The sequence below is a fragment of the Eretmochelys imbricata genome, chromosome 14 (genome assembly GCF_965152235.1).
Source record: "Eretmochelys imbricata isolate rEreImb1 chromosome 14, rEreImb1.hap1, whole genome shotgun sequence".
Lineage (NCBI taxonomy): Eukaryota > Metazoa > Chordata > Testudines > Cheloniidae > Eretmochelys > Eretmochelys imbricata.
Window position 1 is genome coordinate 51600185 of NC_135585.1, and position 14897 is coordinate 51615081.

Genomic DNA, 14897 nt, shown 5'->3' on the forward strand with positions numbered 1-14897 from the left:
TAAGCAAGTCATTTTCCAGTGAGGTGAAACTTGGGGTATGTAAGACAAATCAGACTCTGGAAGGGGTACAGTAGTCTGGAAAGGTTGAGAGCCACAGGCTTACACCACGCTCAATGCTACTAGCTGGGCCTCAGCTCTGATCCAGGCTGGCACTGCCTAGGGTTCATCTTTTGGGCTGAAGGTCTCTGCCCAGGGGGTGAATTTAGTTTGGCAAAGTTTGAGGATAAAACCTCTGAGCCTTTTCCTGAGAAGCGGCCAGAGGGGCGGCGCAAGTTACAACCTGTGTCAGTTTTTCAACACTTCCGTTACCTTTGGACAACGAATTTTATGGTGAGAATTTTTATGGCAGGGTGAGAATTTCCAAGTCAGACACGCTTCTCACTGTAGGCTCATAAACACCGGTTCTGCTACAGCTTTGTCGTCAGAGGTGAATAAAAGATTAATGTGCAGACACACTGAGCTTCTTTCCCCCTTTGATCAGAATTGTTTCCTCACTTAAGGGTCAGTTCTGTGAACACTCACCTACAGATTGATTCTAAGCACGTCAAGGGTCCCACATGCAGGCTAAACCTCTTAGCCTTTGTTCTGAGCAGGGGCCGTGGAGGTGGGGAGCATTACGTTTTGCCATTTGAAGAGTGTTGTCAGAGTTTGACCAATTCCAGCGCCTTTGGGGATGGAAATTTTACATTTGACGGAGAGAGAATTCCTAGGTCAGGCGCATTCCTCTCTGTTGTCTGGTGAAAATCGGTTTGGATGCAGATTTGTTATGAGAGTGGAGTGAATGTCTCTTGTGCGGGAACACGGATTATTTCCGCCCTTGATAAGGTTTGTTTCGTCACGGAGGAGCTGAGCCCGGTAACTCGCACACCCATTTGTTTGGGACTGTGCGAACAGTCCCATTAATGTTGTTAAATTTAAGGAGAGAGTTTGAAAATCTCTCAGTCCTGGTGTGGGAGCGGCGTTGTGCTGAAATAAAAAGACACAGGCCGGGATCTTTAAATTCAGGAGCCTAAATTTAAGCTCCTGAATCCATATTCAGGCCCCTGGGTAACTGGCCTATTATCAGAAGTTCTGGGCACTCAGAACTGAACCCCAGCGATGCCCGCTCGGGACTTGTAAAAACCAGGATTCTTATTCAGGATACAGCTCGAGGAGGCGAACTATAGGATGGTATTTGAGGCAATCACGTCTCGTACGTTACGTCCGAACGGCACAGTCTAGAATTTCTGTCTGCAGGGAGCATGCGAAAGGGAAATGGGTGTGAAATGGACTCAAGCCACTCCTGAAACTTCCCCATTTGTGCTTCTCGCCTGACAGGCTGCAGAAGAACGTCCGTGTTTCACTCCAGGTTGTCCGGTCCTCCTTGAGGGTAGGAAAAGGGAATGGCTGCAGCAAAAGCAGTGACCTTCGAGGAGGTGGCTGTGTATTTCACCGCGGAGGAGTGGGCTCTGCTGGACCCCACTCAGAGAGCCCTCTACAGGGACGTCATGCAGGAGAATTATGAGAATGTGACCTGGCTGGGTAAGTCACCATGAGCATTTTCCACCTACTATTTTCCACCAGTATCGTCTGTGTAACGAGGAAACAGGGAATCTGTAACCAGCCCTGACCGCTCCGGTTCTCTCTTCCCCTGGGCAGGATTCCCCATCCCTAAACCTGACCGGATCTCCCGCATGGAGCGAGGGGAACAGCTGTGGGTGCACCAAGCAGCTATTCCCTCCCTTCCTCTATCCTCTGTGCCATGGTATCGATGCTGAAGCTCGTTAGTTGCCAGCTGTGGGGAGGAGTTTGGGGAAGATTCCGCTGCTGACTCTTCAGCTGATCCAAAAGCTTCTGCCGGTGTGACAAACCCTTGCCGATCCCCTTTCCCCGGGGCCCTTTCCTCCCTCCCTAGCACAGGGCATGACTCATGCTGGGTTCTCTCCTTCCCCCAGCAGGTGATAGGACGGCCAGTGAGACCGAGGAGGAGAATCCCCAGCAGGGAGGCCCTGAGTTGGCAGACCCACACGGGACATTCTCGGGAAGGTCCCAGGGGAACATTTGCCAGGGAGGAGCTAGCGTGAGTCAGGGCAGGTCGGAGGAGCAGCGGGGAAACCTGCCCGGGGAGAGAGAGGATAAATCCTCTCATGAAGAGGGATGTTTCAAGAAACTCAAAGAGCTCCTGGACCTTAAGGGGAAGCACAACAGAGGGACGGGAAAAGCAGGCACTGAACGTGGGCAGGGCTCACAAGAGATGCTCCATTTGGAAACCCACCTGGAAGAGGCATCCCGTAGATGTGGGGAAAGCCCCCAGCAAAACTCAGTGCTTCCACAACATCAGAGCATAGCCCTCGCCATCCAGCAGAGAATACTCTCGAGGCAGAAACCTTGCCAGTGCCCCGACTGCGGGAGAAATTTTGTTTGGAGCTCAACCCTCATGGCACATCAGAGGCTCCACACAGGAGAGAGGCCCTACAAATACCCCGACCTGCAGAGAAACCCTTTCCAGTGTCCAGAATCCAGGAAACGCTTTGCCGAGAACTCGGCCCAGACAAAGCACCAGCAATTCCACCCCGGAGAGAGTCCCTACGCGTGCCCAGACTGCAGGAAAGGATTCAGCCTCACGATGCACCGGAGGGTCCACACAGGCAAGCGCCCCTTTTTGTGTCCTGACTGTGGAATGGGCTTCAACCAGAGAGCCAAGCTCACCATGCACCAGAGGGCCCATGAGGGGGAGCGACCCAACTGCAGGAAAAGCTTCGGCCGGCGGGCACCCCTGGGGCAGCCCGGGAGGGCCCATTGCGGGGAAAAGCCCTGTGTCTGCACCAGCTCTGGGAAAAGATTCAACGCCTCGGCCCTAATCAAACACTGGCGGGGCCACATGGGAGAGAGGCCCGACAAACGCCACGAGGGCGGGAAAAGCTTCGTCCGGCGCTCCGACCTGGCCCAGCGCTCTCCGGCCCCAGAGGAGAGGCCCCGCAGCAAAGGTACAGCCCTGTCAAAACACCGGGTGGCAGAGAGACCGTACCACTGCCTCGACTGCGGCAGGACCTTCAGCAGACGCTCTAACCTGCTCGCCCACCAGCGTGGCCACACGGGCGAGCAGCCCTACAGGTGCTCATGCTGCGGGAAAGGCTTTGGCCTACGTTTCAACCTTGCAATGCATGGGAGAGTCCATGCTGGCAAGTGATGCAATTCATGCCCCCACTGAGGCAGCAGCTTCAAGCAGAGATCCGACCTTATGGTGCACTGGAGACTCCACGTCAATCAGTCTTCAGAAGAGCAGGTTGGAAAATGGGGTTTTCTTTTGGGTTATTTTTCCCTCCATGGAAAATTTTAACTTTTCAGGGAAATTTCTAACGCTAAAACATTTTGGCCAACAACGGAAATATTTGCCGCGGTGCCTCGGTGTCGTGGAGTTGTGGTTCACGTATGCTCCCATTCTCCTCTCTAGGCTCGTCTCCCTGGTCAGCCTGCCTCTCCCATGATACACCATGGTCTCCCCTCTTGATTTCAATGGGATGTAGGCATTTCTCTGCGTTATGTTCTAGGCATACACGGCGAGACCTTCAATAAAAGCATAAATCCTCTCAGTGGAAGGTTGCCCTATAACACAACTACATTTTGTAGAATTCAGTACGCTCACACACCACAAACCGAAAACAGAGAGAGACAAAGCAGGCTGCTCTCTGAGACAGAGAGGAACAACTTACCCTTGCGCTAAGCTGGCTTTCTCCGGACTGACTCTGACTGCTTGCTTCCCTAGAGCCCCTAGCCTGCTTGCAGGACCAGAAACCTCCACCACATCTGAAGTGATAGCTTGCCCTCCCAGCACAGTCCTTGATGCACCACAATCTGTATCTTGAGGTCCTTAGGAGCTGACAAAGAGGTTGCAGTTCAAAAGACCAGGGGTAACAGCTGGATGAGGCAAACCAGCAGGTCGGATGGGGCGGGTGAGAAATCTAACAGGATGCACATGGTCCTCAGCCAACTGGGAGCAGAGCTCACAGCTGCCAGGCTGCAGTCACCTATCTCCACCACGGCAGAGGAGAGGCGTGAGTCAGGGCGAGCCGGTGGCTTTGTAGATCATGGCTGGGAACTTTTCCCCACTTGTGAGGGATGGCAGGAGACCAAGCACAATTAAGAAAATTTTCTCCCCTCCAGGGAGAAAATTCAGGGGCTGGCTGCTAACGACCGCTCTGGGGGTTCCAGTGACTGATACAGCCACCGTAAGCAGGGGCGTAGCTGGGATCAGCTGGGATCAGCGCCCCTGACCCTGCAGAAACCACTCTTCCTGGGAGGGCGGCTGCCAGTAGAGAAGGGGTTAACACGATGACACCCTGTAACCACGGCTCCCGCTAAACCCTGATCCCGGGATTTCCCGCTAAACCCTGATCCCGGGATTTCCTTGAGTAGCGGGATTGCAGTGTCTCCTCCCCCCAGTGGATCCGTGCTTTTCCATCCCCTTAGAAAGGCTGATGGCTGGGGTGGCCCCATGGGCTTGGTTCTGCCTGAAATGGGCCGGGCTGAGCCAGGCTGTGGGCTGCGAGTTGGGGGCGGGGGGCGATGGGTCATTGGGGTCCTCACACTCCTGGAGTCCTGTGCCCTAAAGGAAGAGGGGTCACCCCAATGGGCCTGGCTGAAACAGGGCCTCTGGGATCGGAGTCTCGAACCCTGGATCCTGGCTGGGCTCGGCCCTTCCCACCCTGCAGGGCCCTAGTACCCTAGGTCCGAGCCTGAGAGATTTGTGTGTAGACAGAAGGGTTGGGGCTCAAACCTGAGTCTGCACCAGGGCTTCCATTGCAGCGTAGAGACAGCACTAGGGATCCATTTGGTTGCATGTTTTGTTGCTCCTCTCGGCCAAGCGAAAAGCACCCGCTGCAGGCCTCTTGCATAGCTCCAAGCTCCCCATGAGCTCCCCTCCTCCTCATGCTCCGTGTACCCTCATTCCCCCCGTGCCAGGAAATCTGTATGCACCCCCTATCCCGGGTCTCTGGAGGTTCCCCACCCCCTTCCTGCCATTCCCATAGGCAGACAAATGCCAGCCAGTCGAACCTTAGACCGTGCTGTGCTCAGCCAATTAAGGGCCCCCCCGGCCATCATGGAGGTCAGCAGCCGAACAGGAACGGAGCCCAGCTGTCCTGGGCCCAACCCAACGCTCTGACCACCAGACCCTGCGGCTTAGCCCTCACTGTGACGCCCCATCTTCCCCGCTTGGTTATCCATCCCCTCCCTGATCCCTGCCGCCGCCCACCACCTCCCAGGGGAGCTAATTAGAGCACCGAGGAGCCTGTCTCATGGAGTAGCACCCCACTGTGCTAGGCGCTGTACAGACACAAAACAAAGAGCCCCCAACCCCCAAAGGGACAGCAGTCGAAGAGCCAGCTGTCACAGCTCGGGGCAACTGCACCTGTCTTGCCCCTTAGCAGTTCGGCAAGGGCCCCCACATTCAACCTTCTGCCCCCTCCCCACCCCCGCCGGTCCCTGTCTTGGGTCCGTGTCTCTCTCCCTTCTGACTGGGATGTTCCCAGACATAGGTGCCGATTCTGTGGGTGCTCCAAGACTCAAGCAGGGCCGGATTAGTCTTTTGTGGGCCCTGGCGCCCTGCCCCTCTTCAGCCCCTTCCCCTGAGGCCCCAGCCCCTGCTCCGCTCCTTTGCCCCACGGCCCTGCCCCACTCAGCCTCTTCCCCCACAGGCCCCGCTCACCGCTTGCATGGGGTGGGAGGGGCAGAGAGAAGCACCTGCCGGCAAACCCAAAAGCCGGAGCCCGTGTTCCCAGGCCAAACACTTCCCTGTGTAATTCCCAGAAAAGTCAGACTGCCGGACATGTGCGGTGGGTTTAATCCACCGGGGAGGCTGCTGCCGAACGCCAGTTACGGGGTTCGGCAGGGGACGTTTTTGCTTATTATTAGGCCCCATGCAGGTTCCGGGGCGGTGGAGGAATGTGCTGTTCAGCTTGCTGGGTTCATCAGCAATGGCCCTGGGCTCCAGAGAGATTACTGATGAACCCGGGAAGCGGAGGAACACAGTCCGCCTCCTCGGCCGCCCCGGGAACCTACATGGCACCTATCGGAAGCTCAGGTTCTTCATCCAGAAGAGAAGAGACGAGAGCTTTTCCCATGGGGCAGCTTGGGGTCTGGGGACGTGTGGCGCAGCTGGGGGGGGGCTCTTCTGGGCGCGGGAGGGGGGCTCAGGGCTACCGCTGGCCCAGGGCTTCTCTGGCCACATGGTGGGGGAGGGGCTCCTCCAGGCCAGGGGGGTGGGGCAGAAGGGGCAGACAGAGGCTCCACCCAGGCTGGGGGGCCTGCTTGGTTTCCCCCTCCGGGATCCTATGCAATGGAATTGCCCAGCTATAAAAGGTACCACACCGCACTTCCTGTGTAAGCCTATTTTATTCCACTGCAGAGGAAACAGTCAAACCAATCACAGAGCTCTGCACGCGTGCAAATAAGCTCCACAGATTTGACCCCCCACTGTCATATGGGTCTGGTAGGAGAAGTCCTTCAGAGCCCCACCCAAGGGGTCTCAGGGGCTTCAAGTTCATCATAGCTTCGGCTCACAACAAGCCCGCTTCTGCCACATTTAGTTCACCCTTTATACAGTCCAGGGGTCGCCCAGCTGGAGTTTCCAGGTGCGGGTAATTAGCAGACAACTGGTTTCTCTCCCCAGGGCTTACCTTCCAAAGGGAGGCATGCACTTCCCTCACCCACAGGGATTTCCTGAAAATCTGCTTTACACCCATTGCAAAAAGTTCCTTCCAAGTGCAGCATATGTCCCAGCAGTTGTATTAATCCTGTCTTCTTGATAATGGAGTTCCAAACAATCCCACTTTAGCACAGAAACATTTGCATTTGTAACTCTATTTGCATAAACCCCAGAGGTGTTAAACAGAAATTCAGTAAGGTTTGTCCGGGATTTCATAGGTCGTCGCCTGTATCCAAGGTATTGCCCAGTCCTTAATCAGCTGGCCTAGTGTGGATTCTCTGGTGAGCGGTGAGATTGGACCTCCGGCTGAAGCCCTTCCCGCAGTCGGGACACGGGTAGGGTCGCTCGCCTGTGTGGACTCTCTGGTGCGATTTGAGGTGGGAGCTCCGGCTGAAGCCCTTCCCGCAGTCAGGACACGGGTAGGGTCGCTCGCCCGTGTGGACTCTCCGGTGAGCCGTGAGGCTGGAGCTCTGGCTGAAGCCCTTCCCGCAGTCGGGGCACGCATAGGGTCGCTCACCCGTGTGGACTCTCCGGTGCACCATCAGGTTGAAACGTACGCTGAAGCCCTTCCCACAGTCCGGGCACTTGTAGGGCTGCTCACCTGTGTGGTTACTCCGGTGGGCCAGCAGGTCTGTGCTCCGGCTAAACGTCCTGCTGCAGTCGAGGCAGCGGTAGGGTCTCTCTGCCATGCGGCGCTCTGGCAGGGCCGTGAGGTCCGTGCAGCTGCCCCCGTGGTCTTGGCCGGGTTTCTCTCCTGAGTGGACCCAGGCATGCTGGGCCAGGTTGGAGTGCTGGCGGAAGCTTTTCCCACACTCCTTGCATTTGTAGGGTCTCTCCCCGGTGTGGATCCGCCGGTGCTTGATCAAGGTGGAGCTCTCCGTGAATCTTCTCCCACAGTCGGCACAAACATAGGGCTTTTCCCCGGAGTGTGTCCTCTGGTGCTGCACCAGGTGTGCCCGCCATCTGAAGCCTTTCCCACACTCGGTGCACTGGTAGGGACGCTCCCCTGTGTGGGTGCGCTGGTGTTGGATCAGGGTTAAAGTGTCGCCGAAGTCCTTCCCACAATATGTGCAGATGCAGGGCCGTTCCGTGCAGTGGGTCCGGCTGTTCTTGGCCAGGTGGGCGTTCTGGCTGAAGCTTTTCCCACACTCGGCGTATTTGTAGGGTCTGCCTCGCAGGTGGGTCTTCTCATGCTGCACCAGATGCGCCTTCTGGCTGAAGCTCTTCCCGCACTCGGTGCATTTGTAGGGTCTCTCGCCCGTGTGGCTCCGGTGGTGAGTGCTCAGGGCCGTTTTGGTTCTGAAGCCCTTCCCGCAATCGGGACACGGGTAGGGTCGCTCACCCGTGTGGACTCTCCGGTGCAATTTGAGGTGGGAGCTCCGGCTGAAGCCCTTCCCACAGTCGGGACACAGGTAGGGTCGCTCGCCCGTGTGGACTCTCCGGTGAGCCGTGAGGCTGGAGCTCTGGCTGAAGCCCTTCCCGCAGTCCGGGCACGCATAGGGTCGCTCGCCCGTGTGGACTCTCCGGTGCACCATCAGGTTGAAGCGTACGCGGAAGCCCTTCCCGCAGTCCGGGCACTTGTAGGGCTGCTCACCTGTGTGGGTGCTCCGGTGGGCCAGCAGGTCCGTGCTCCGGCTGAACGTCCTGCCGCAGTCGAGGCAGCGGTAGGGTCTCTCTGCTGTGTGACGCTCCGGCAGGGCCATACCATCGGGTCCCTCCTCGTGAGGCAGGTTTGAGCACAGACGGACACTTTCCCTACCCTCAGCACTTTGACGGAGTCTCTGCCCCAAGTGGCAGCACTGGTGTTTGGTCAGGTTCCAGGTCTTGACGAAGCTCTTCCCGCAGTCAGCACAGACGCAGGGCTTGATCCCAGTGTGGATCCCCTGGTGCCGCACCAGATGCGACCGCTGCACGAAGCCTTTCCCACAGTCGGGGCACTTGTAGGGCCACTCCGCCATGTGGGATCTCTGGTGCCGGAGGAGGAGGGCCTTGCTGGGGAAACATTTCCTACACTTGGGGCATGCAAAAGGCTCCCCTGGGAAATGCGTGGCCTGGTGCTCCAGGAGCTTGGACCTGACACGGAAGGCTTTCCCGCAAGCGAGGCATTTATAGGGGCACTTGCCCGAGTGGAGTCTCCGATGCCTCATAAGGTTGGAGCTGTCAGCGAAGCCTTTCCCGCAATCAGGGCATTTGTAGGGTCTCTCTCCCGTATGGAGCCTCTGATGTGCAATGAGGGTCGACCTCCGATCAAAGCTTCTCCCACAGTCGGGGCACTGGCAGGGTTTCTGCCCCGAGAGGATTCTCTGCTGGATGGTGCGGGCTGCGCTGGGGTTGGAGCTTTTCCCATCCTTGTGCACCGTCTGATGTCTCAGAAGATGTGATCTCCAGCGGAAGCTTTTCCCACAGTGGAGACATTGATGGGGGGTCCCACTCGGATGTTGTGGAGGCGCCGAGCTCTGCTGGGGGCTTCCCCCACATCTGTGGGATGTGTCTTCTGGGTGGGTTCCCGGACAAAGCATCTCTCCTGAGCCCTGCCCATGTTCAGCGCCTGCATTTCCCGTCCCCCTGTTGTGCTTCCCCTTAAGGTCCAGCAGCAATTTGAGTTTCTTGAAACATCCCTCTTCAGGAGAGGATTTACCCTCTCTCTCCCCGGGCAGGTTTCCCCGCTGCTCCTCCGACCTGCCCTGACTCACGCTAGCTCCTCCCTGGCAAATGTTCCCCTGGGACCTTCCCGAGAATGTCCCGTGTGGGTCTGCCGACTCAGGACCTCCCTGCTGGGGATTCTCCTCCTCGGTCTCACTGGCCGTCCCATCACCTGCTGGGGGAAGGAGAGAACCCAGCATGAGTCACACCCTGTGCTGGGGAGGGGCCCCGGGGAAAGGGGATCGGCAAGGGTTTGTCACACCGGCAGAAGCTTTTGGATCAGCTGAACAGTCAGCAGGGGAATCTTCCCCAAACTCCTCCCCACAGCTGGCAACTAACGAGCTTCAGCATCGATACCATGGCACAGAGGATAGAGGAAGGGAGGGAATAGCTGCTTGGTGCACCCACAGCTGTTCCCCTCGCTCCATGCGGGAGATCCGGTCAGGTTTAGGGATGGGGAATCCTGCCCGGGGAAGAGAGAACCGGAGCGATCAGGGCTGGTTACAGATTCCCTGTTTCCTCGTTACACAGACAATACTGGGAAGATCCCAGCCCTACGTTGGCCAGCGAGGACCTGCAACCCGAGTAGGTGGAAAATGCTCATGGTGACTTACCCAGCCAGGTCACATTCTCATAATTCTCCTGCATGACGTCCCTGTAGAGGGCTCTCTGAGTGGGGTCCAGCAGAGCCCACTCCTCTGCGGTGAAATACACAGCCACCTCCTCGAAGGTCACTGCTTTTGCTGCAGCCATTCCCTTTTCCTGTCCCCAAGGAGGACCGGACAACCTGGAGTGAAACACGGACGTTCTTCTGCAGCCTGTCAGGCGAGAAGCGCAAATGGGGAAGTTTCAGCAGCGGTTTGAGTCCATTTCACACCCATTTCCCTTTCGCAAGCTCCCTGCAGACAGAAATTCTAGACTGTGCCGTTTGGACGTAACGTACGAGACGTGATTGCCTCAAATACCATCCTAAAGTTCGCCTCCTCGAGCTGTATCCTGAATAAGAATCCTGGTTTTTTCAAATCCCGAGCGGGTGTCGCTGGGGTTCAGTTCTGAGTGCCCAGAACTTTTGATAATAGGCCACTTACCCAGGGGCCTGAATATGGATTCAGGAGCCTAAATTTAGGCTCCTGAATTGAAAGATCCCAGCCTGTGTCTTTTTATTTCAGCACAATGCCGCTCCCCCACCAGGACTGAGAGATTTTCAAACTCTCTCCTTAAATTTAACAACGTTAATGGGACCATTCGCACAGTCCCAAACAAATGGGTGTGCGCGTTACCGGGCTCAGCTCCTCCGTGAGGAAACAAACCTTATCAAGGGCGGAAATAATCCGTGTTCCCGCACAAGAGACATTCACTCCACTCTCATAACAAATCTGCATCCAAATCGATTTTCACCAGACGACAGAGAGGAAAGCGCCTGACCTAGGAATTCTCTCTCTGTCAAATATAAAATTTCCATCCCCAAAGGCGCTGGAATTGGTCAAACTCTGACAGCACTCTTCAAATGGCAAAACGTAATGCTCCCCACCTCCACGGCCCCTGCTCAGAACAAAGGCTAAGAGGTTTAGCCTCAAATGCTCCAAAATAAATTCACCTGTTATTATTAATTATTATTATTATCAACATTTATTATTTGTATTAGCATAGCACCTGGGGACTCCAGGCATGGACCGGGGCCCCCCTTTGTTAGGTGCTGTCCAACGACAGAACCAAACGCTACTCCCTACCCCACAGACCTTCCTGTCTAAAACGACTCAGACAGACACAGTGTGTGGAAGGGGTACAACACACAAGCGGAGCGAACAACGTGGTCGTGGCAAACGGCATGCTAGTACCATGGTGGGTTGTTGTTTTTTGTAGAGGAGGGGTCAGTTAGGCGGGGATCAGCTAAATGGAAAGGAAAGGGTAGGGGAGGTGGTGAGGAATAGAGAGGCATGGAGCGATGCTGAGATGAAGAGACTGTGTGCATTGCTTAGGGATGTAAAAGGTTAACCGGTTAACTGGTAAGCGTTAGGCTTACTGGTTAACAAACCTTAACCGTTAACCCTGGCCGCTCCATGCCGGGCCGGCGGGAGGGATCCCAGCCCCGGCCACAATGGCTGGAGCAGCCCCAGCTGCGTCGGGCTGGCCAGCCAGAGGGACCACACCATCAGCTGCACTGGCCGGACCCCAGCCCTGGTCGCGTCGGCGGGACCCCAGCCCCGGCTGGGTCGGAGCGAGCCCCCAGCCTCCCCCACCCCCGTGCTAGGCCCCCCGGAGCTACTTTGGTTAACGGTTAACCGGTTAAATGATATAATTTTAATAGTTTAACTGGTTAACTTTTTAAACCACTATTTACATCCCTAGTATGGCTACACTGCATCCAGCTATGGCATTGCAGCTAAGCTGACACTTCCTACATCTCTGGAACGTTTTTTTGTTTTGTTTTTTTCCCCATCGCTGTCGTCCCTCCACCTCTCCGAGGGGAGGTAGCTAGGTCGGGGGATCAATCATTCCGTCGACCTAGCCGCGTCCGCACCAGGAGTTAGGTCAACCTCACTACAGTGCTGAGGGAGTGACAATTTTTAAGTGTAGACCAGGCAGGAAGGGAATGGGAGGATTGCAGCAATCAGCCAGCCAGCACAGGGCAGAGCAAGTCCAATTGCGGCTGTAGAAAGCTGTCAAAAGTTCTCAGAGGGCTAGTCCGGTGAAGACACTCTGTGCCGACGGGAGAGAGAGCTCTTCCATAGCCATAGAGTTACCACGTGGCTCATATTTGACTGGCCTGGCCAGTTTTTTTTATGGATTTGCTAGTTGTCAGAAAAATAAGTCAATCTGCCAGGTTTTTGGTTTCTGTACATGGGTCTAAAGATTTTCATTTTATTCTCACAATACACTGGGCTATCCACTGTTGAAAGTTTCTGTGTCCAGCTAAAGGTGCTGCAACGTTCCCATCTGTATTTCCCGCAGTTTAAGCAATAACAGATCAAAACCGTGGAAAATACAGCAGCTGTCTGCCCATCCATATGCAAGCGCAGTGCACAGGTGTGAGAGAAAGGGTACGGGTAGGGCCCTACCAAATTCACGGCCATGAAAAATGCGTCACGGACCGTGAAATCTGGTCTCCCTCCGTGAAATCTGTATCGTGTAGGGTAAAAGCACACAAAAGACCAGATTTCACGGCAGAACCAGCATTTCTCAAATTGGGGGTCCTAACCCACAAGGGAGTTGCACAGCGGTCGCAAGGTTATTTTGGGGAGGGGGGGGTCACGATATTGCCACCCTTACTTTTGCATTGCTGCCTTCGGAGCTGGGTGGCCAGGAAGCAGCAGCCATTGGCCGGCCGCCCAGCTCTGAAGGCTGCGCCCTGCCAGAAGCAGGGCAGAAGTAAGGGGGGCAATCCCGTACCTGCCAGCCGCTCTGCTGCTGGTGGCCGTCAGAGGGGAGTTCCCGGCCAGCAGCCGCCGTCTCCAGCTGCCCGGCTCTGGAGGCAGCACAGAAGTATGGGTAGCAGCACCGCAACCCCCCCCCCCCGCTACAATAACCTTGCGACCCCCCCCCCACAGCTCCTTTTTGGGTCAGGACCCCAACAATTACGGCACCGTGAAATTTCAGATTGAAATAGCTGAAATCACTAAATTTACGATTTTTTAAAATCCTAGGACCGTGAAATTGACCAAAATGGACCGTGAATTTGGTAGGGCCCTAGGCATGAATCAAGTGACAGTTGAAGGGGGGTGGGGGTTGCGGAGTTGCCTCGTGGTTGGGGGCTGCATGCTGGATTTTTTTTTTTTTTTTGCGGGGGGGGGGAGATTTCAAAGGTGGTAATCATAGAATATCAGGGTTGGAAGGGACCTCATCTAGTCCAACCCCCCTGCTCAAAGCAGGACCAGTCCCCAACGTTTGCCCCAGATCCCTAAATGGCCCCCTCAAGGATTGAGCTCACAACGCTGGGTTTAGCAGGCCAATGCTCAAACCACTGAGCTATCCCTCCCCTCACTCAGCAGGGGCAGCAACTGGCTTCTCCTCTCTCTGCTCCTTACCTTGATCCCAGGAGGGTCAGTCTGCCCAGGGACGCTGCAGCGATGGATCTGGGCAGGGCTGAGAGCTGGGATCCTCCCTCCCCACTTCTTGCTCCTGCTGGTCTCTCTCTCCTCTCCATCCCCTGGAGGCTCAGCGGGCTGCCGCAGGGGCTGGTTCCAGCCACCGCACAGAGTCCCCACCCCGGGCTGGGCACAGAGGGGGCTTTGAGGAGGGGTTTCTCCGGCTTCCCCCCGGGGTGGCTACCGAAGCGGCAGCACCCAGCGGCTCCCTTCTCAGCCGGGAAGTTCAGCCCCAGATCTGCTGCTCACAGGAAACCCAGGGAGAAAGAGACAGAGAGAGGGAGGCAGCAGGCTCCCAGCCCTGAGCAATATACCAGAGCCATCTAGTGGGGACAGCTGCAGAAACCTCGCCCCAAGATTGCAGCCCACAAGCGGGTCTGTCTGTGGGGAAAGCACACCCCACCACCCCAGGACTTCCCCCTTGTGCGGGCCCTAGAAATGCCCTGGCTCGATGGTAGCCAAGGTGGGGGAGGTGATATCTTTGACTGGATCAGCTTCTGTTGGGGGGAGAGACAGAGCCCTGCCTCAGGGCTGGGGAACTAAGCAGAGCATCACAGCTAAACCAAGGTGGGACACTTGGGCCTAGATCAGGAGCTCGCAAACATTAAACCCTTTAAATGGGGTTGCCAAGGCTGGTGTTAGACTTGCTGGGGCCTAGGGCCGAAGCCGAAGCCTGAGCCCCATTGGCCAGGGCACAAGCTTTTGGGCTTCAGCTTTGGCCCCAGGGCAGCGGGCAGGGCTCGGGTGGGCTCCGGCTTCGATCCCCCCTCCTGGGGTCGTGTAGTAATTTTTGTGCTCAGAAGGGGGGTCACGGTGCAATGAAGTGTGAGAACCTGTGGCCTAGATGAGAGGGCCAGAGAGACAGCGGGAGCACAGGGAGATAGGTAATGATCAGGCAGAATTATAATTCGCACAGGTATATATGCCTGGCAATGGATAGCTGGGGACATGCGGGGCTAGACTTGTCTGGGGGATCAGTGAACCAATAGACAGATCTGGGTGTTGTTCTGAGCAATTATTCTAGTTGCTCAGCGCGGGAGTGCACTAAATTTCTCAATCCAGGCTTGGTAGAACTGGGTTTTTACTGGTTTATAATTTGAATGGATAATGCCCATGTTTATTTTTAAGCAGTTTTCTCTCTTTAAATTTTCATGGTTCCAGAGGGTCAGACAATGGGGGGGGGGGATTCATTGTGGAATGACACAAAGATTCAAAAAGTCCAAGTTTTAGTACCATTAAAACACCAGCCATCACCATCCCATGTTGTAATATGCCAAATAAATGGCCCTAAATCAAATTCGACTAAGCTGCCAAGAGGCATGTTTCTTACTTTGCCTTGCGGTACCTTTCAGTTGTTATCCATGGGGAGATTGGTTCATGGGTTTGTTCCTGGGCGGTGAAATCCACGTTGATGGATGTTTACAGGTGAGCCTCTAACTAATCCTTCCAAGCCTACCTCAATCTCTTGCCCAAATGATCCCACA

At 55.8% G+C, this 14897-nt stretch overlaps 1 protein-coding gene across 1 annotated transcript in view; it reads right to left on the reverse strand.

The window, feature by feature from the left end:
• LOC144274155 (uncharacterized) overlaps nucleotides 1–9976 on the reverse strand; it is a 135297-nt gene extending 125321 nt beyond the window's left edge. The window contains exons 1-4 of the mRNA XM_077832799.1: nucleotides 9943–9976; nucleotides 8460–9500; nucleotides 7843–8363; nucleotides 6986–7758 (exon numbers count right to left, since the gene is read on the reverse strand). Of these exons, the coding sequence (XP_077688925.1) occupies nucleotides 6986–7758; nucleotides 7843–8363; nucleotides 8460–9500; nucleotides 9943–9976 (2369 nt within the window). The remainder of the gene's footprint in view (nucleotides 1–6985; nucleotides 7759–7842; nucleotides 8364–8459; nucleotides 9501–9942) is intronic.
• Nucleotides 9977–14897: the final 4921 nt, after the last annotated feature.